We start from the raw sequence: 22,177 nt of genomic DNA, 5'->3' as shown, positions 1-22,177 counted from the left end.
CTGACTGCTTCAGGGCCTAGACTCAGGAGCACTTTTCCTGTCATCTGTGTGAAGTCAGGGGTCCCCTGTTAATTCAGGGGGGATAATGGCATCTGTTCTACAGAGCTGTTGTGGGAATTCAGCCAGCAAAGCAGTGTGGCCTATCCAGGACAGCCTGTGTTTCATAATGGGGTGAGGCAGCCTTGGGAGACAGGTCTGGAAATGGCAGGCAGAGATCTGGCAAGATTCCTTGCAAAATCAAGGTGACCCTGGCGTCGGTCCCAGGGGAGGGCCACCTCCTGCTCCGATGGTGATTCTGTTCTTCTGCCCTCGTCCCAGGCATCCTGCACAAAGGGAACGGGGAGAACCAGTTTGTGTCTCAGCAGCCACCTGTCATCGGGAGCATCATGGGCAACGGGCGCCGCAGAAGCATCTCCTGCCCCAGCTGCAATGGCCTTGCCGACGGCAACAAGCTTCTGGCCCCCGTGGCCCTCGCGTGCGGCTCCGACGGGAGCCTCTATGTGGGCGATTTCAACTACATCCGCCGGATCTTCCCATCTGGGAACGTCACCAACATCCTCGAGTTGAGGTATGTAAGGGGGGCCCGCCTCGCATTACTAATATGCCCCTTTGCCACCCAGTGGGCCCAGAGAAGGGGACAGGACGGGGCCTCGCCTGCCACTTCCCAGAGGCTAACCTGCAGCTGGGGGCTCTGGGGAAGCGGCGCTGCTCTCCACGGGGCACTGCAGTGAGGACATAGCACCCCTGGGACAGGGAGACATCCTTGGCGTCCAGATGATGCAGAAGGCTGCCAGCAACCAAGAACTAGACTCCTTGGAAGCCCTTACATCCTTCTTTCTGTTTCCTAGCACCAAGCTGATTAGAACTAGTCATATGAGTTTTGTGAATAAGGACAAGGGAGGCATCACACACTAGGTCCCTATGCCAGTGTTACAAATCAGGCCCTGTAACTTAACACGCGTAAGAGTTAGGAGCAGTTCTCTGCAGCTGCCCAATACGGGATCAGGCCCACAGGTCGGCATCAGGCAGCGCCTCTCTGCTCCTAAGGTGCAGGGATGCAGCAGAGCCAGCCAAGTCAGCCTTTGCTTTTTCCCCATCCTGACCGTGAGGGATGGAGCACAGCCACACCCACAGCTTGGGGAAGGGCCTGGTGTGTTGCGTATCTCTACACCTGTCTAAACCAGACCTTTTTAGACCCACAGTGCTGTCATAGCTTGGGTAACAGAGAAGCTGTGGTTAGAGATGGGGAGCCCCACTCTCCCTTTCGGAAGTTGCACCAAGTTGTTTTAAGGAATTATTTTAGGGAATAGAACCTGCCCACCTCTTGGGCTTGGGTCAAGGACAGACCCCTGAGCTGGAAAGCCTTCCTCCACAGTGGCCAGTGGAAAAGGAACTTTTGCGAGGCCCCTTCTGTTTGCCGAGTGTAAGAGTTCTGTGAAATATTTATTAACTATTGCCGTTGACAAACAAGATAAAGGAGACTCAGGGAATTTAAAGAACCTGCACAAGGTCCAGCTTCTAGAATGGCAGGCCCAAACCCAGAGGCCACCCACAGCTCTGCCTCGCCAAAGAACTGTCGCCCGGCCGGATGACAGCCACTTTGGCTGAATGCCATGTTCAGTTATTCCCTGGAGGGAGGTACCCGCTGAGCATCTCCCTCTGCAGCGCATGTGGGAGGAGAGGAAGCCTCGCTGGCTGACCACAGCCATCACGGCCCTCAGGCCGAGAGTATTCATATCAGCCAAACACACAGGGACAAATGAAGGAGAAGAAAATCAGATGTCAGGCTGAATGAGAACCAGGCCACTGATGGGATAATCTCTGCCTTTTTTTTTTTCTGTTATGAGTTTGGCCAGCGTAGACATCTGCCAAGAAAGAGGGAACCCTTGAGTGTGTTTGCTTCCGTCATTTGCTCATATTATCTTTCCATCTCCTGTGCTGTGATGGAAAGAGCTGTGGACTAGGGGGTCCTTGGCAAAGAAACTAAAGCTATACCACTCTGAGCAAGACATGTACCCTCTCTGGCCCTGCATTTTCACATCTTTCAAAAAGAGGGCCCATTTTCCCCATCTCCCTCCCCCAGCTGCAGGGAGATTGTGGAAGACAGTGGGTGAGGAAGGAAGGAGTAACTTAAATTTGGAAAGAAAAATAAATTTGTATATATTATCATCTTGATATATTTTCTTCTTCCAACCTTCTTTCTCAGGCCTGTTTCTCTGCATCACCCCCCACCTTCTAACCCGAGCTTATCTCCAATTCTGTATTGTATCATGAGGAGGATTGTGGTGGGCTGCGCAGGTTTGTGTAGCTCTCTGTAGGGCAGCGTGCACACAGAGATGTAGCAGTAAGCGTGTGTATCTCTGGGAATGTGTCGCTGTACAGGGGAGGGAGTCAGCTGTTCCAACCTCTGTCTTAGCCCTGGTGAGAGCAGCAGCCTGTGTCAACCTCATCTTCTTCCCCTGAAGTCAGCAATGTTGATGCAGGTGAAACCGTGCCTCTTCTGTGATATGTAGCCGCTTATAAGTGAGCTCACTGACAAGTAATATCCAATATGAAATATATCAGTGTCAGAGCTGCTAAGTCTTTATTTATTATAGTATTGTGCTGTACCATTGCTGTCAAGTTTTCAGGCTGCTAATAATGCTTCTAACCCTGCTGCTAACACTTCATTCTTTCTTCTATTCCCTGCTCTCCTGTCTTCTGTCAGAAATAAAGATTTCAGACATAGGTAAGCCAACCAGTGGAGAATTTCCTGTCTCTCCTCTGCCTTGTTGCATGTTGTATGGTAAGCTGCATGTGTCAGTTTCAGCTCGCTCGATGGCAAACGAGTCCTGCGTGATTGGAACTGGTTCGGGGTGATCAGCTATGATGAGAGAAAGTCATTAATAACGGTGGGGGTGGGTGGTGAGAGCCTGAACTCCTTTCATCTCTAGCAAGGTGCAGCAATTACATTGGTAGTTTGTGGACATGACAGACTGAGTAATAGGGGGAAATTTTAACCTTGGCATAGTAATTTGAACACCCCAGTCTGCTTATCCTTAGAGTGAGTAAGGATTATCCTAACCTTGTTGAGTGACTTGGAGTGTCAACAATGGGAAGTCCTGAGAACATCTCGATCAGGCAAAAAATCTGGGAGAAGACAGGTTTCAGATTTGTACCCCTGTGGGCATTACAGGAACCTCGACTTTGGTGGCTGGGATGCTAGGGGACCCCATCAGTGCATCTGTCGGCAAGGACAGAATAGGGTATTCATGATACATCCAATTTACAGATGAGAAAACTGAGGCTCCCCAATTGTATGACCTTGAAAAATTTTCCTTCATCTCTCTGAGCTTTTGTTTCTAAAACTTGAGGTTAATAAAGTCTCCCTTGGAGGTTGCTATAAGGGTTACAGAGGACTTTGTGTCTAGCACTGTGCCAGGCACAGGGAGGAGCTTCAGAAATAGTGGTAATAGTAATAATAATAAATCATTACTATTATTATCATCATCATAACAATTAGATGATGGTGATAATGATGATGATGTCTCCATCTTTCCCAAAAAGAATTCAGTTCCCTTACAACCAAAGACACATGTATTAAAGTAAACTAAACAGAATTTGGAAACAAAAGAAAAAAGGAGGAAACGTATACATGTGATTACACATCACATTAGACTCTGAGCTTCCTGGGATCCAGAATAACAGGGAGACAATTGTTTTCATGGTTTACATTATCAAAAATGGGGAACTATCCCCATTTCTCAGAGGAGGGATATTTTTTCTCAAAACTGAAATTGGAAAGAGGTTTTCAGTGAGCTTTGTGTGGGTGATATGGAACTATGAACTGATATGTGTCTTCACGCTCAGTTTTATAGAAAACACAGAAGTACATTTCATGTGAGGATCTTGGATGAAAATCTAGCCTTTCACATTAAAACTCCAGTCAGTGGTGGTAACTACCCAGGACACAGCCGGGATACGGAGGGACCTAGCTGGGAAGAGTCAGGAGCCAGGGTGCTTGTCCAGCTTTGCTGTGCATTCATCATGTGGCCTTGGGCTGGTCACCTTGCTTTTCTGGCTTCCAGTTGCATCATCTGTAAATTGAGAGAGTTGTGGTTCTGGTACCTTTTGTTTTTGATGGTTAGCAATCTTTTGATGTGCGCATGGTATGACTTCAGAGCTGCCTCCCTGCCCTCTCTCAATTCATTGTTTTCTCAGGTGCTCAAACTATTTAGAAAGTGAGCCGAAGTGGAAGGGAAAAGTGGAATTTCCTTCTGCCATCCAGTTTTCAAAGACAATCAGGAGGGAGAAGCCTTGGGCTCCAGCTCTGATTTTAATTGGCTGCTGGATATTGGCAAATCCTTTCCTCTCTCAGAGTCTTAGTGTCCTTATCAGTAAATCCCAGAAGTGGATAAAGAAATTCTCAAATTTTGTTGTTTGTCCATTGGCATTTACTGTTCAGCTGTTCCGAGGAATAGCATTTGACTCCAGGCCAGTGCCCTTACCCTGTGTGTGTGTCCCCCAGGGCAGACTCATCTCTTTCTTTGGCCTTTACAGCCTCAGTGCATCCCACCATGCTGGGCGTGCTCAGCACAGAGACTCCCAGTCCTTTGGGCATCTTCCTCCCTGGATCCCTTCAGGGAACAAGGATCCTCACCTCTTCCCAGACATCTCCCTTAGGGTCGTGGAGGGATGTTTGAAGCCTGCTGTTCAGAAGTACATTTGCACTCAAATCTCCATCAGACTCAGCTACACAGACTGTTTTAACTCTAAGAGCTCTTAATTGCCTCAGAAAGTAGGCTAGGCAGACAGTATTAAGTGTGACATACTCGTCTTTTCCATTGTGCAGTCACATAAAAATTCTGGAGGTTTCTTAAAGTGACCAGCTACCATTAATTGGGCATTTTTATTTTTCAGTGGAACAGGCACTAAGCTTGCAGATTTACGTTCTTCATACAAGTTTGTCCTCAAAGTAGCCCTTTGAAGTAGATGTGATTATCCCTATTTCTCATATAATAAAAACTGAGGCCCAGGGTAAGGAAGTAATTTGCCCAAGGTCATGTACCAAGTGGGTGGCAGAGCTGGCATCTGAAGCCCCATTTGTGTGGTTCCAATGCTCAAGCTCTTCCTGCTCCTTCCAAAAACCAGTGAATCAAGTTCTGCCTGGGCTGCCGCATGATGTAGTCAAAGGATGCTCCTTTGCACAAGGCAGATCTTATTGTGGGACAGAGGGATTGTTCTCCCTCAGAAGCAGAGAATAGATTACCTTCCATCCCAAAAGACGCCTAGGCTCACAGCTCCTACTAGGACATTCCCTACCTTGCCCAGAAAGAGGGCAAAGTGGGGCTTCACTGCAGGTTAGTCACTTCAGGATCAATACCCTTATAGCCTCTAAGATTCTGCGTAGCTTCCAGAAGTACCAGGGTTATACTTAAGGAAGTGGAAAAGAACATGGATCCTCAGGCACTTCTGCACAGACTCTGGAAATAGAGCTGTGACCCTATCTGGCCCAACCCTGCTCAATATACTGGGGATCAGAATTGGATCAGACATGGTTCCGGTCAACAGAACCAGGCCTGGGGTCTCAGCCATAGGCCAGCTCCCAGCTTGTGCATGTCTGGTTTGCAGAGAATTCTAAGTAAGGCCTTGCTCTTCGAAGTGCAGATAAGCAATGCTGGCATCCTCTGAGGATTTGTTAGAAAGGCAGACGCTCGGGCCACACCCAGAACTGCTGGACTGAAATCTTCATTTTAACATGATCCATATGCACATTAAAGTTTGAAAAGCACTGCTCTAAAGCCCTGGTTTCTGAGTCGAGCCGTGCCTTAGAATCACCCAGAGAAATCTTAAAGGGACAGATGCCCAGGCCCTTCAGGCATGATGGGTGGGGCTTTAAAAAAAAAAAAAAAGCTTTCCAGGTGAATCTGACGCATAGCCACATTGAGAACCATCACTCTCAGATCCTTAGCAGTGGGTGTTTCCATCCGTAACCCCGGGGTCACTGACGCACTGATTCGTACAGTCAGCAGGCCTTTCTGGAGCCCTAACTCTGCAGCTGAGCACCGGCTACTTGAAGCCGGGCCCTGCCTTTGAGGAGTCCGAGTTTTCCTTGAGGAGACAGACAGCAAAGCAGAAGAGGGTCTTAAAGGTGCTAGAGATACTGAAAGTGTCGGGTCTAGTGGGGCCGTAACAAAGGAAGTGGCCAGTGGGACGAAGCAGGGGCCCAGGAATCTAGGGATGTATTCCAGGTGAGGTGACGCTGGGGCTGAACCTTGGGAGCTGGGCAGGTGCGCCCCGTGAGGGGGGCGGTGGTGCTCTCTAGGCCCTGAGAAGCGCTGTGGGGAAGAAGAAAACCCAGACTTTGGAGTCAGGCAGATGGGAGTTGAATATCTGTCCTGCCACTTAGCAGTTTCTGGCTCTGCTCCAGTCGCTTCCCCTCTTTCATCTCAGGCTTCTGAAAAAGAAAAATGTTTTTTTAAAAAAGCACCTAGCTCTATGGTAGTTGTGATGAAAATGAGGTTGTACATATAAAATGCTATCTCAGTGTCTGGGATGAAGAGGCACCCGGAAGTGGTAGCGGATGCTCTGTACCAGCGGCAGGCCTCCCCGGAGCTCTGCTCCACAGACTGGTGGGGCCGCTCCTGGGAGAGGTCCAGGTGCTGCTCCCAGTGCAGGGGCATGAGGAGGAAGTGAGATGAAGACTGTCCAGGAGCTCTGCCAACTGGAAAGGGCTGTTGAGCATGTAATTTCATTTGATCCTAATGACAAGCCTGTGAGCAAAGCAGAGCAGGGACTTCATTGTTTGACAGCTGAGGGGCCTACCTCTTGAACGATTTAGGTGACTTGCCCAAATTAGAACCCACATCTTCTAAGTTCAAAGCTTAGGTCTGACCACTCCCTCCCCACCAGACTTCAAATTTGTTCTTGGGCACAAAAGACAGGGCCACAGCTCTTATGGACTCTCTAGGACAGTCCTGCCAGTGCCACTCTCTTCTGGAATTTACCAGTCTGAGAAATGTCACAGAGGTGGCACTTCTCTGGGGCAGTGCAGGAAGACATGAGCCAGAAACTCAGGGGGCTAATCTAAGTGGACAGCGCCCCCACCATACTCCCTTAAAAACCCATTTTCTGCCAGGGTGGATAGCATCCATTTATCATGAGTGATACTCAAAGAAATGAAATTATCACCCCCACCTCGCAGCTGTCATCAGAAGGCAGAAAGATCAAGGCTGCCCTGGCATCACAGAGAGGGATCCGAGGTCCCCGCATTTTGTTTAGCCAGAATCAGTGTCATCCAGGAAGATTAAATCTCTGTTGCATCGCAGGGTAAGTCACAGGGGATGTTTCAAGATAAACAGGACATCTCTCTTGTTACCACCACCCCCAAAAGAGAGGTGAAAGAACAGCTAAGTAATTGGATTGCAAATACTGTTGAAGCAAACTAAAAATGGAGATGGAATCCACTTAAAGTGAGCAGCTGCTGTGGGCTAGAAGACACCAAGCTGAACATTGGAAACACAGAAATGAACAAAACCCCATCTCTTCTCTTCAAGTATTGACAGGATCTGGGAGACAGACACATGAATAAACAGGCGCAGCATTATGCTGAGTGTCCTGTAACCAGACAGGAGCCAAAATGAATCTCAGGTCACAGAGAAGAAAGGTCGGGGGGTGGGGGGATGTTTTGCCAGAAAAGTTAGCATTTGGGCTGGTAACCTGAGGAATGAGTAGCCGGTCAGCAGGCAGAGAAGGGAAGGGTGCAGGATATTCCCCAGTGCGGCAGCAGCAGGGACAGAGGCATGAAGGCATATCTGAGGGACAAGTTGTCAGTGTGTCTCTGAGGAGAAGACAGAGCAGCAGCCGAGCATGAAGGGCCCTGTGTGCTGCTAGGCTGGGGAGCATGAATCATCCTGTAGGAAATGGGGGAGAGAGGTTTCCTGAAAGGGGAAACCTTGCAGTGATGTGTTGGTATTTGGGTTGGATCAGGAAAGAAGGGCTTGGGGAGGACCCAGGCTGCAGACAAAGATCCCCCCCTTTTTGGAGGAGGAGATAATGGGACAGTAGCATCAGGGCTAGAGAGACAGGACAGTTGGAGAAGATCATGATGTCTTGGACAAATTAGGGGGAGAAAACAGGAAGGAAAGTCTTGGGTCTGGAGGCCTGGCCCTGTGAGAAGCGGTGAGTCCCCAGGACACTGCCCAAAGCAAGGGATGGTTATGATGAGGAACCATCAGGGCCAAGTTAAGCCCTTCAGAGAACTTGACGTTGAAGATCACAGTGCCCAGTCTTCACGTGTTATTCAAAAGACACTAATCTGTAAAATAAAATTTCGGTTTTTGAAAGGATCCAAAATATACATGCCTGATGAAATGCAAAATAGCTTCTTTTTAAATATTTCTGATCCTCTTACTTGCACCTTGCAGGGGTGTACAGCGGTCTTACCACTACTTAGTCTGTACCCTGAATCCCCCAGCACAGCATGTGTCCCACTGTCCAGTGAAAATGGCCAGTGCCAGGCCATCCAGCCTGAACAGAGGGAGATTCATTTGAATCAGAAGACTTTCCAGAGGCTACCAATATTGAGATGCAGTTTGAGGGCCTGGGGGTGATCAGTCCAAGGGCAGGAACTGATAATTAGCTTCCCAGGAGTTTTGAGTCCAACTCCAGTAGAGCCTAGACTTGGAAAGAACTGTCAGTACCATGTGATAGCGAAAGTCAGGCTTAATAAGTGATACCAACTGTGTAGTCCTCTCCAAATGCAAAAACACATGTGATGACTAGCAATTAAAAATAATAATTATGATTATTGAGTCCCTACTTTGTACCATGCACTATGCCAAATATTTTTCATATGTGATTTTATGTAATTTTCCCAATACACCAGCGAGGTAGCTGTTAACATCCTCACCTTGCAGATGAAGAAAACTTGAGGCCCAGGAGGCCGGGTAACCTGCCCAAGTTTCAGAACCAGGAAATGACAAGGCTAGACCTGGAACCCAGACCAGTCTGACCCCAAAGACTGCACATCTTTCCTGCCCTGTGCCTAGAGGTGGTGCCTCGTCTCCATAATCCCTCTGTGTCGTCCTGGTCTAGCTTCACTTTCCTCTGTCAGCATAGCCTCGCCTTGCTTTGCAGCCTTTTTCCAGAAGCAGAACTATCACCACTACTGCTCCTCTGTTTTGTTTATTTTTCCTTGGGTGTTGCTGCAAATTACAGACTAGTCCTGCAATTCATTTATATCTGGCTGCAGGAGGGAGACTCCTGGGCTCCTGATAAGCATAACATGAGTGTCAGCAGACGGCAGTGCTGACGCTGGCTGGAGTCAGATCTGGCCGGAGCCTGCGCGCTCAGCCCCGACGTGGGGGTGGGGCTGCTGTGAAAGCTCTGTGGGAGAGGGCTTGTGTGTCGAACTCTTGAGGTGGTTTTGGTTTGTTTTGTTATGAAGTGTTTTTTAAAGTCATATCCTTTCATGTTTCTGGCCTGGATCATCCTAAATAGGGACATTGTCCCCATAACATTTTTGCTTGGACTCAAGTTGTACATCTCTGGCTGCCTGTTAGGACAGAAGAAAATGTTCACCAACGGGCGTTCCTTGTTTTCCAGCCACAGTCCCGCGCATAAATACTACCTGACCACAGACCCCATGAGTGGGGCCGTCTTCCTCTCTGACACCAACAGCCGGCGGGTCTTCAAGATCAAGTCCACTGTGGTGGTGACGGACCTTGTCAAGAACTCCGAGGTGGTAGCAGGGACAGGTGACCAGTGTCTCCCCTTTGATGATACTCGCTGCGGGGATGGTGGGAAGGCCACAGAAGCCACACTTACCAACCCCAGGGGTAAGGCCTTGCTTTTAAAACACTCTCAGTAACATTTATTAGGGCATTTCCATTTCCAAAAGGACATCTATGTTTATCATTGCAAAAAATGTTGGAACATACAGAGGAAAGTTAAAATTGTCGTAATTCCATCTGCCAGAAATAGTCCCAGTTAACATTTCCTATCTTTCCTCCTGCTCTTTTTTTCTAGGTGTTTGTATGTATATAAAGCTCACCAAAAACAAACAAAATGAAATCACAGTAAACCAGCTGTTTCAGTAACCTACTTTTCTTCCTAAGTGATGTATCATGAATATTTACTTCTCCATGTCATTAGAGTCTTCTGTGCACTCGCTTTTAGTGGACATATAGAATTCCATCAAATGGTTGTCCCATTATTTATTTATCAATCCCCTCCTGTTGGATATGTATGCTACCTCTCAAGTTACTGTTTGATAAAGCCACGGCAGGGTGTCATCTTCACACATGATCATGGGCTGCAGATGGGTAAACTCTAAGTTTCAGTTTTGAATCCTTCAAAAAGCTGGACTTCTTCATACCCACAATCACTTTCCATTCACTTATTCAGCAAGTTTTTACTGGGTATACAGTGTACTGTGGTTGCATAGACAAGTTCACTGTAGCAGAAAAATAAGACATGAATGCGAATCACTCAGATGAGAGAGGAGGGGAAGTGCTCTCTGAGATGTAAGAAGAAAGAACTGTGGGGGGGGGGTCCCAAAGCCAAGGGGAGCCCCTGTGCCCAGGAGACTTGGAAGGCTTTTTGGAGGAGAAGTCTTCATTGTCAGCATCATCCATCAGCGAGTGTTTACAGACCCTAAAGCCAATAACCTATGGTGTCTAAGCTCCAGTCGATTAAACAAGAGTAATATCTTCTATGTCTACCTCCTAGTATTGTTCTGAGGGTCAAAATTAATATATTTCATATGATGGCCTATAAAAATGTTATGAATGATAGTATTTTTAGATAGTGCCAGATTTCAGGGCTTGGTTTCAAATGAAAATGAAGTCGGGCAGTCCTATGTTTAAATTCAGACATTACCACCTAATAGCTAGCTGTGTGACTTTGGGTGAGCTGCTTAACCTCTCTGAGACCCATTTTCCTCCTCTATGAAATAGAAATATACTGCACAGTTATAATACAGATTAAATATTATCAGGAGTGTAAATGCTTGCTTAGTATATTGGTACCAGGGTACCAGGCACATGATTAACATCCCATAAATTGTAATTACTATTATAATTGTTAAATTGGATGTACATCATATCACGTCATATGAAGTATCATATTATATCACATCATATGTGTCTTCCACATACCCGAAGTGGTCAACTGGTAACTCTGTGGGGTAAATTTTCTGACATCTATGGTTAATCTCCCTCCTAATTATGATTTTCTAATACCGAGGGAGTAGCCTGGAGTGGAAAGAACACTGGGCTTGCACTTAGGGACCCTGCGTTATAGTTTTGCTTGGCCACTCCCAGCTCTGTGACCCCCCCACCGAGCCTCAGTTTTCCCATTGGTAAATGTGTAGATTGGGCTAAGTGGTCCCTGAGAGCCCTTTTGGTTGCAACAGTCTTTTCTCTTAGAATTGAAACATTTTTTCCTGAGAAGTTTTACTCTCCAGGTCTTTCTCAGCTGCTCTACACACGTGTTCTCCACCCTCCCCTTACACACACACACACACACACACACACACACACACACGCACAGATGTGGTGACAATGAAATTGCCCCAAAGCCTGTAATTAACCCAGAGAGAAATGACAAGGGTGCCATGATACGCAGGCCCTGTGCAGCAGGGAGGAGGAAAGATGTCCACCTATTTAGCACAACAAAAGGCGAGAGAATGAAGTAATTAATCAGGGGACAGATCACTTCTGTGCAGCCAACTTCTGTAAACTAGGAACCTGATTGTTCGTGGCGCACTCATCAGTCCTAGCAGGTGGAAGAGAAAGGCAGAGCAGAGCCAAACAGACAAGAAAACTGGCTCTGTACTTAAAGAATGCAGTTAATTTACATTCTAGGCAGGGACAGAAGAAAGGCCTTCCCCCACCTTGAGGCTGCCAGGTGCTCCCTGTGAAATCACTTTCCAGCCCTGAACAGCCTAAGGAGGGAGCAGGAGGAACACAGCTCCAGAGGGTCTTCATCACCCAGAGGCCCAACCTGCTGAGGGTCATAGACACATGGGCCCTGAGAGCACGGACCATGAAACCCACAAAGCGGGTTTCACATTCTCATAATTGTAAGTCGTGAATAATTGTTGAGGGCTACCTGTTCCAGGTCAGATGTTATTGCCCACATTTAACCATGAAGAAACTGAGACTTGGAAGGGAAGTGACTCCTCCAAGGTTATACAGCTGGAAAGCTTTATGCTTCGTGTCTCCACCTCTTTGAAGTTTTTCTGACCCATTCTTTCAGTTCCTTCCCCTGAGAAAGCTGCACAGAATAAAACTAACCAGTCTCCTTTATTTCACCACGAACCCTCCTGGGCTTCTGTCCCTCCCTGAGTACTGGTTCATTCCCACGCCTCCCCATCTAGGCCATGTGCTCCTCGGGGGCATCTCCTGTCTGTCTCTCAGCCCCAGGACCCCTGAGCAGTTAAGACTTTGGTAGGGGTATGTCTAACTCTCGTGATTCCAGGCTTGGGGTGTCGGTGTCAACTATGAGCATTTTTAAAGCATGCCTTGGTCCTAGTCCCAGCCACCCTGTGATCTGGTATTTCCGGGAGTGAAACCAAGCAAGTAGAGGTCAAAAAAGTCTTTAGGTGATTCTGATACACATCACTGGTTAAGAAGTACTGATTTACTAGAGTGGTTCTCCAACTGATTTGTACCATTACCATCCAAGGTGCTTGTCAAAAATACAAATAGGGCTAAATTAGGAGTTTCGGATTAGCAGATGCAAACTGCTATATATAAAATAGATAAACAACAGGGTCCTACTGTATAGCACAGGGAACTATATGTATTCAATATCTTGTAATAGCCTATAGTGAAAAATAATATGAAGAAGAATATATGTTTGTATAACTAAATCACTACGCTGTACACCAGAAACTTAACACAACATTGTAAATCAACTATACGTCAATAAAACATACAGATAGATGCTCAAGCTCCACTTGAGATTTTCTTGAATGAGGTACCTGGCAGGGGTGCATTTTAGCAAGCTCCCTGGTAATTCACACACACATACAGGTATTTCTTTATACAGGAGTGAGTAACACAGTTCTAGAACAACCCCTTCATATCATAGCTGGGAAAACAAATGCAGGGACTTCCAGGGATTTGCCCAAGGTCACACAGTTGGTCAGGGAGGAGATCAACAGGTGGGACAGTCTAGCAAATGCAAGAAATGATGTGGAATAATGATTCTGACTCCTCCCTTCAATGTGCCTTTTTGAGAAATTAAATTCATCAATATTCCCTGCCCCAATCCAAAGGATTCTTTTTCAGGCTCTATACTTCTGAAATAACCAATGAAACTAAAATAGTAATAGACTAGAAAAATGTGAAGGATGATTGTTTTGGAAGAAAAGAAAAATTCTTACCAAAAAGGGGTTTTGATTAGTATAATTACAGGTCTTCAGAAGTAGGTTCATTTAAATAATCCACAGTTTTGACACCGAAAATGTTCTTCCTTACCACTACCTCTACTGCCTAACAAACTCCCAGAAGTTGTGAGTCCAGCCTTAATGGATGGCTAACATGATAGGTGAAAATCTCCAGAGGCAGTCAGGTGGAAGAACCAGAGCCCTGGAGAAGCTGAAGACCTGGGTTCTAATCCTGGCTTTGAAAAAAAAAAATCACCCCAAGCCTCTGGGCAGCTCTCTTCTCGCCTTCAGAAAGGGGATGAATCAGTTGTGGGGGAGATCTACTCAAATCACGGTGAGGGGTATGCACTGTCAACCCGCAAGTGTTGGTGAGCGTGTGGGTTGTTACCACCTCTTGCTTCTCCTCCCCAGGCATCACAGTGGACAAATCCGGGCTGATTTACTTCGTGGATGGCACCATGATCAGACGTATTGATCAGAATGGGGTCATCTCCACCCTGCTGGGCTCCAATGACCTCACCTCGGCCCGGCCCCTCAGCTGTGATTCCGTCATGGATATTTCCCAGGTAAGGAGACAGCTTTGTCAGCTGGAGCCCTGAGTCTGCACATGTGTCCTCCCACTGGCCCCCGCCAGCCAGCTGGCTGCTCATCATTGTGCCGCCCAAGGCCTGTGAGAGCACACTCTTGGTGAAGAGTACTAAGGACACACAGATGAGCAGGGCACGGCACGATGCTCTGGGAGTTCACCGTCAGGGGTACACATGGGTGACAGAGGGAAGCTCGGGGGACAGTGAAGAGATTTGCCCAAGGAAGCCTCAGAGGCAGCAGAGCCTCACACGGTGTGAGTTTAAATCCATCGCCTCCTGAATTCCTTCTTTGGAAACACAGATGCTTGTACATTGTCTGCTCTCTTTCTAGCCTGTAAGCCACATGGGGACAGGCTAGAAGGAACCTTTTGTCCATCTTTTCCTCTACTATAACCAGGGTGCACAATCAGTACTTGTTGATTGATTAGTTGATTGACTGTTGATTGAATCCCAGCTTTGCCACTCACTCGCTGTGTAAGTTTAGACAAGTTGCTGAGGTCCCTTGGACCTCACTTTTCATGTCTGTAAAATGGGTCTCATAGACATTGGCCTGGCAGGATTGCCTTGAGAATACGTGGAGTGATTCATGTAGGGCTTCTAGAACTGCTTGGCACTCTGGAAGTGATCAATAAACAGAAATTCTAGTCCTACTTTCACAAAGGAGGTGACATTTGTGCCACATTTTGAAGGTTGAATAGGAGTTTGTTGGAAGAAAGGAGACATTTCATGCAAAGGGAATCGCGTATGCAAAGGTACAAAGATGTTAATGGCCCTGGAACATTCAAGGAACACTGGAAAATTGAACACTGAGCATAGCGTTCTTGAAAGGAAGTAGCAGGAGTCAAAACTAGAGGTGTGCTTTGGAGCCAGTTAAAGGAGAATTTAACTCACCATACAAGAGTTTGGACCTTAGCAGGGGGGCACCAGGAGCCCAGTATAGACCTGAGAGATATCTTTAGTTTGTCCTGCAGTGACTTGACAAGTGATGTGTTCTTTATCACTAGGTCCTTTGGCAAGGCTTGGGCAATGCTGAATCTGTGAGCATCCATCTTGCCAACATTAGCAAAACCAAGGAAATAAGGAGGCTTGAATTATGTTAAATTGCCAGTTGGTGTCAGCAGGGGGCACACGTAGCTTTTTAAGCCCCCTCGCTTCTAAGGGAGCCGGGATACACAGGCCTTGTCACCGACTGCAGACCCTGTGCTTGGCAGGCAGCAGAAGCTGGGAGGCCTCCCTGGTCATGCCTGCCTCTGCTGCCGATGTGTGTCACAGAGCCCCTTCCCTAGAGCCCCTTCCCCAGAGCCCCCGGATGCTGCCAGCAGCCCGGCGCCCGTGTCCCTTTCCTATCAGATGCTAAGGTGGTTTCCCTCCTCACCAGCTGATATGATCGTTATGAGCCAGCATGGAATCTGTCCTCTGCCTCTCGACTTTCCAATTTGGCAGACTTCCCCTTGTTGGCTTGAGAGTTTCCCTCTCCAGTCTGTGAGCAAGCTCGATGTATCCATCAGGGAGCTGCCAGGGCCTGAGGGCGTGTGTCCACAGGTTTTCAGTTCTCAAAATGGGACCTCCACCAGCCAGCACAGGGTGCCAAAATGTTTCAGTCCACACATTGGAAAATTGTTTAACTTTAGCCAGAGGTCCTGCCAAGCAGCCAGATCAAAGGCTTGGAAGACAATTGGCATAGAGTGGAAGTGGGAGAAACCCACACTTAGATTCAGAAATCCTGGATCCAGGACTGAAATCTCTCTGCCCCTGGTCCTCAGCACCCTGGTCTGAATCTAAGCATGGGATTCTTTTTACCGAACTCCCCAACACAGGCGTGTACTTCTATATACACATATGGGAAGGGGGCCCAGACTTTATTCTCAGAGCCTCCTCTGTCACAAACACGCAGCTGCTGTACTGTGCCGTGGGGCGCAGGGAGGTAAGCCAGAGAGGTGAGAACACAGCTCAGAGGCAAGCATGCAAAGGGGAGGACCAAGGAGCTTAGCTTGGACCAGTCCCTCTGGAAGGAGATGAAGATGAGGGGAACTAGAAAGAGGTGTAGAGTTGAGACAGAACAAAAGATGTTACAACCTGTTCAAAACAAGGGATTAGTTCTCAACTCTGCAGCCTGCGGCCACCACAGACACAAAGTATAACTCTGTCATTAGGGTCCAGAATGATTTCCTGAGAACTTATATGCCGGGCACTGTTAGAAATGGGGCTACAGAGATGGGTACCACTTCACTTTTCTTATTTAGCTGTCACCGGAATCCCTCAAGATCAGTGTTATCTACTCCCTTGCATAGATAGGGAAACTGAGGCGTGGTGACAGAAAGTGTGGTTACAAATGCAGAGCCCCGTGCTAGGTTCCATCAGGTGGAGCAAATGCAACTTTTCATGAAATCATGTATACAAATTCCCTAGCACAGTGTCTGGGAATGATAGGCAGTTAATATTCATTCTCTTTATAATTTAAAAAGAATTTCCTTATACCTTGTCTCACTTGATCATCACAACTGCTCTTATGTAATACTGATTACCACCTTCTACATATGGGGGAAGAAGTTCAAAGTGTTCATGTAACTTGAGGAAGATCACACCTGTAGTCGTCGGGGGACTAAGCTAGGAACGGAGGTGTCCTGGCCCCACATCCCTCTCTCTGTGCCTTTCACCAGTCAGTCATTGACTCATCCATTTGACAGTCCATTTTTGCAAATAACTCTGCAACAAGGCAGTCAGCTGAGAGTGCTTTCATAAAGGGCCGGAATGCTCGGGAGGACGGGGCGAGGGAGCTCCATTCCTTCTCGGGGCTGTAGAACATGGCAACTGGAGAGACCTCAGAAATTAGTCTCTTCCCTCCCTTGCGGTGATGGGAAATGAAGCCTCAGCACCAACAGCACTAACAGGGACGTAAAGTCAAAGAAGCTTAGGTACTTGGTCCAGAACCGTCACACAGGCACTGGGACTCCAAGGGCACTGCTCCTCCTTTCCCAGGGGCCCGTGTGCCTGTGGGCAGGCGAGAGAGCAGAAGGACGCTTGCTCTTCTCTCCTCCCCACTTCCTCTCCTTCTCCCTCCCTGCCCTACTCCCCCCTCCCCACCTTCAGGGAGCCATCTTTTCATCATAATGACAGGCAGAAAGGTCTCAGTAAGCATGTCCCCAAGGTGCCACAGGACCAGAGGGCATAAAATATTTAGCAGCCAGTGTTGACAAGAAGCGGGCTTTAGGAAATTGAAAATTCCCCTGTCACTTTAGAGTAAACTGTGTTCTTGATGCAGCCAAAGGCTGCTGTGATGCTGTGCTCCAGAGAGCACCGGGAAGTGTGAAGGAGGCAGTGCTGGCCCAGGGCACTGGCGGCCTCAGGCTCCCTGCTCCGTGGGGCGTGGGGCGGAGGCACCCAGGCTGGGGGTGAGGGAACAAACAGACTGTAGGAAGCAGGGCCTCGGAGAAATGCGACAGGACTGCTCCCTCCTGAAGGGGCAGGTGCAGGTGACCAGATCTCCTGTGTATATCATTCTCCAAGGTTTCTTTTTACATGAGTAAACTACCATGTGAACGTTGCAGAAAATATAAAAAGTTAAAAATTGCAAAGAAGAAAGTTAAAATGATCTCTAATCCTGATGCAGTGAACATTTTGGTGTCTCTCCCTCAAGCTTTTAATCTCCCTTCTTTCCATAATCTATTTTATTTTCCCCAATTGGGATCACTCTGTAAACTGTTTTTTCCACTTAATACATAGCAAACATTTTCTCATGTCATTAAACATCCATCTGTAACATCACTTTTAACCGCTACACAGAGTATTTTAACTTACAGATGAACGAAATGTACTATAATTGATCTAGCCAATTCTCTCTCATCAGACATCTGGGTTGGTTCCAGTTTTCACCATTATTAAAAATGGCTGTGCTAAGCACCTCTGTACCCTGTGGTGTACAAGAGTAAATTTCTGGAAGAGAAATTGCTTGTCCAAAGGCATACACTTGTTTAAATAAGCCCCAAATTGGCCTGAAGATCAAAGGTTTGTAGGGGGCTCAGGAACCTAAGGCGATGAGTCTGTAGGGGTGGGGTAGATAAGTCAGCTGGAGGCAGCAGCTGTCAGCCCACGTGCATTGTGACTTGGCTTCCTGGGGAACACAGTTAAAGGCTTCCCTAGTGCCAGCAACCCAACAACCCAGCCTCCACATCCACTGAGGCAAAACACAGAGCATCCTTGCCTCAGACCTGCCAGCTGCAGTCCCCCGCATGCCCACCTGAAGGCTCCCTGTGATCCCTGCCAGCCTCCCAGCCTGGCTCAGAGGAGGCTCAGACATGGGACCCAGGTCCCCTGAACCTCCGTACCCATCGCCAGCATGGTTCATCCCTTCCAGGTGGACCTGTCCTCTGAGGTACTGGAAACCATTATCTGCTTTCACCAACTTCAATGTGCACGGGTGCCACCCAGGGATTTGTTTAAATGCATCTTCTGACTCGGTAGGTTTGGGGTAAAGCCTGCCATTCTGCATTTCTGACCAGCTCTTAGGTGATGCCAACACTGCCCATCTGATGACCACACTGGAAGGAGAAATGTCCAGTTACGATTCCCAACCCCACATTAGAATCACCCGGGAAGCTTTCGTGCCTCTGCCCAAGCCCCACACCCAGGCATCTGATATCATTGATCAGAGGTGGAATTTGACCACCAGTACTCTCTTAAATCACCCCAGGTAATTTGAACGGGTGTCCAGATTTGAGAATCACAGGTCTGGAACTATGTCAGACAGGGGCAGGATTGTTTCATCTTTACATCCCCAGCACCTAGTCACGTGTTAATCCATGAACTTAAAGAACTGAGAAATCATCTTCAGGCTTATATCAGCAGTTCAGGAAGGGTCTTTCTTAAGCCTCTGAACAACTCCTACTTCAGCCTCCAGACTCCATCTGCCTTCCCCTCCCCTCTCCAGGCCATTAGCTGCCCTTATCTGAATACCTGCAAGGGGTTGGACTCTGCACCATTGTCATTCCTACTTTACAGACGTGAATATTGAGGCTCAGAAAGGCAAATAATTTGCCCAAGGCCACAAGTGGGGGAGTAGGATCTGAACCCAGGCCTGTCTGACTCGAGTCTTTCCTCTTGCCTGCTTTTTGTTTGCTTATTTGTGATCCCCTTCTCCATGTTTTGTCAATCTAATGTAGACCGTCTGATGCCTCAGTGGTGGTTCTTCCATGATTTCTGTCTGAGCAGGGACCGCATCCATGGTTGATGACAGGCTGCTGTGAGGATTCGGCCAGACTGCCTGTGCAGGCACCTGGGGCACTGTTACGGGCTGGGCGGGGTGTGGGATCATCAGTGGTGGCACCTTGCCAGGCATTTGAGTGTCCGTGTCTCCATCATCAGGTTCGCCTGGAGTGGCCCACAGACTTAGCCATCAACCCGATGGACAATTCCCTCTATGTCCTGGACAACAATGTGGTCCTGCAGATCTCTGAAAACCACCAGGTGCGCATTGTCGCCGGGAGACCCATGCACTGCCAGGTCCCTGGCATCGACCACTTCCTGCTGAGCAAGGTGGCTGTCCACGCAACCCTGGAGTCGGCCACGGCCTTGGCCGTCTCTCACAACGGGGTCCTGTATATCGCTGAGACAGACGAGAAGAAGATCAACCGCATCAGGCAGGTCACCACCAACGGAGAGATCTCGCTAGTTGCCGGGGCCCCCAGTGGCTGTGACTGTAAAAATGATGCCAACTGTGACTGTTTCTCTGGAGATGATGGTTATGCTAAGGATGCAAAGCTGAATACCCCGTCTTCCTTGGCTGTGTGTGCTGACGGGGAGCTGTACGTGGCCGACCTTGGGAATATCCGAATTCGGTTTATCAGGAAGAACAAGCCTTTCCTCAATACCCAGAACATGTATGAGCTGTCCTCACCCATCGACCAGGAGCTCTACCTGTTTGATACCAGTGGCAAGCATCTGTACACCCAGAGCCTACCCACAGGAGATTTCCTGTACAACTTTACCTACACTGGGGATGGCGACATCACGCTCATCACAGACAACAACGGCAACATGGTAAATGTCCGCAGAGACTCTACTGGGATGCCCCTCTGGCTGGTGGTCCCAGATGGTCAGGTGTACTGGGTGACCATGGGCACCAACAGTGCACTCAAGAGTGTGACCACACAAGGACACGAGTTGGCCATGATGACATACCATGGCAATTCTGGTCTTCTGGCAACCAAAAGCAATGAAAATGGATGGACAACATTTTATGAGTAAGTATCAAGACAAGGCCGTCTGATGGGTTGTTTCATGGGAGTATTGCAGGATTAGAGGTGAGCTGATGACGTGTTAATTTGTGGATATATTTTATTTTAATTCACTTGAGATGCAAACTATCACCTGTTATAGGTTCTGCATGTTAATAACCCGGACTATTACTCCAGGGAAGGAATACGGTGCAGTGAAAAGTCATGAGCTTTGGAGTCAGAGGGGTTGGGCTTGAACCCCAGCATTACTGTAGACTTAACCTCTGTAGGCCTCAGTTTCCACCTCTATAAGATGGAAATAGTGGATACCTGCCCAACATACTATAGGCAGGTGATGGAGGTAAAAAGTAAAAACACTTGGTAAAGTGTTAGCATCTTCATATGACCACTGTCCAGAAATATGGCAATGGGAGATGGAACAGTTCCATGTGGAAGAACTGTCCGCATAATCGAAGCCCACATCTTGAAGGTTCCAAAATTTTCTTTCACTTTTACCATTTTGAATGGAATTTATGAAGTGCATTACATGCCTCCCTTCTCAAACACATTATAAAGATATATTGAAACCTTCTATTTCATGAGTCAAGGTCATTAATGAGGAGCAACAACAATGCATTTAATGCTGCAGGGTGAAGGTAGCTTCCAGGGAGTGAGTAAATGAGGCTACAGAACCCTACATCCCGGCCCAAAGTGATTCTAAACTATCCTTTCATTAGTTCCTGTGTCTAATCCATAGTTTTACCGCCTCCTCCCTCAGTGTGGCGCTATCTGGCCAGTGTGTGTTTCAGCCGTGCTGGCCCGCTCAGGTAGTTCACTTGCCTGCTCTTCATCCCTGGTAGGGCTTCTTAAGTGGTGTGGTCAGAGAACCAGATATTCAGCTTATTCTAATCCTTGCCAAAGTTAAATTGTGTATCCGAGGTGTCCCTCTATGAGATATTTTAATGAATGGACTTCGTGATATCTCTTTTTCTACTTAGATATTTTTAGCTTCTTTTTGAGGTCTCAGCCATGTTCCAGACAATGGAAACTGTCAAATATGTTACTATTAGATAAGTCCGTGGGAGATGGGGTAGGAGCTAACCTTGTTGTGCGTCATTGATAGGCTCGGAACTGAGTTACTGCATTCAGTCCTCACGACAGCTCTGGAAGATGGGTGATAGTGTCTGCTTAACAGACACAGAAACTGAGGCTCAGAGAGGCTCATTTGTCCACTGTTATTTGAGAACACGGCAGAACAGGGATCACAAACCAAGTCTGTCTGAATGCCAGAGCTCATTCTCTTGCCGCTCTGCCCTGCTGCCCCTTGCTGAGTTTGTTAATCCCAAATGAACTTGAATCCTTGAACCGTAAGTTTTTCTCAAGCTTGATCAAGCATCAGTTTCCCACAGTCCTAGAAGCCAAAGCAAAAGGAGCTGTAACAGGTTTTTAAATACAATTTGCACCAAAAAAAAAAAAAAAAGAAAAAAAAAGAAAAAGAAAAGAAAGCCACAGCAACTTGGACAAAGTTCACTGGCTAAATTCCTTTCACCAAACAAGGGCCTTGTTAATTACAAAGAAAAGACAAAGATCCAGGAAAACAGCAATTATCTTAATTAACTCATCGAAATGGAAATACATTAAATAATTCAATTTTCCCCTCATTGCCCAATGGAAATCTCTTATACATTATTTAGCCAATACAGGGGTTTCTTTGTCAGTGCAAGTCGCTGCACTCAGTTAGTTCCCAGGGTCACTCCGTCAATTCCTAAACTGAACGCTTACACATCAGTGCAGCCCTTACTCTCAACCAGCCCTGAAATTGAAAACCATCTCCTACACCTCTACTGGAAAGCACCCCGTCCCTCGATCCCTGCCTTCTTTGATGATATATGCAGCCATATGTGATTTTTTAGGAAGAAGAAAAAGTTAATGCCATTGCTTTTTATCAAATAACAATTGGCATTCCAAAGTATCCACGTAATAGCAATACTCAGGAGGAGGAG

General features: G+C 47.4%; 1 protein-coding gene across 11 annotated transcripts in view; it reads left to right on the top strand.

The window, feature by feature from the left end:
- The window catches only part of TENM4 (teneurin transmembrane protein 4), a 743,689-nt gene that overhangs the window by 686,581 nt on the left and 34,931 nt on the right, over window positions 1-22,177 (top strand). For all 11 annotated transcript variants that reach the window (XR_012509759.1, XM_074372753.1, XM_074372746.1 and 8 more), the window contains 4 exons: window positions 319-568; window positions 9,586-9,818; window positions 13,787-13,941; window positions 19,324-20,201. Coding sequence is in view for 10 of the 11 variants with exons in the window: in XM_074372753.1 (XP_074228854.1) it covers window positions 319-568; window positions 9,586-9,818; window positions 13,787-13,941; window positions 19,324-20,201 (1,516 nt within the window). In the remaining variant the exon portion in view is untranslated. The remainder of the gene's footprint in view (window positions 1-318; window positions 569-9,585; window positions 9,819-13,786; window positions 13,942-19,323; window positions 20,202-22,177) is intronic.

Source organism: Camelus bactrianus, chromosome 10 (assembly GCF_048773025.1).
Source record: "Camelus bactrianus isolate YW-2024 breed Bactrian camel chromosome 10, ASM4877302v1, whole genome shotgun sequence".
NCBI lineage: Eukaryota > Metazoa > Chordata > Mammalia > Artiodactyla > Camelidae > Camelus > Camelus bactrianus.
Note: the sequence above shows the minus strand (reverse complement) of the source record. Positions and strands in the feature narration are given on the sequence as shown.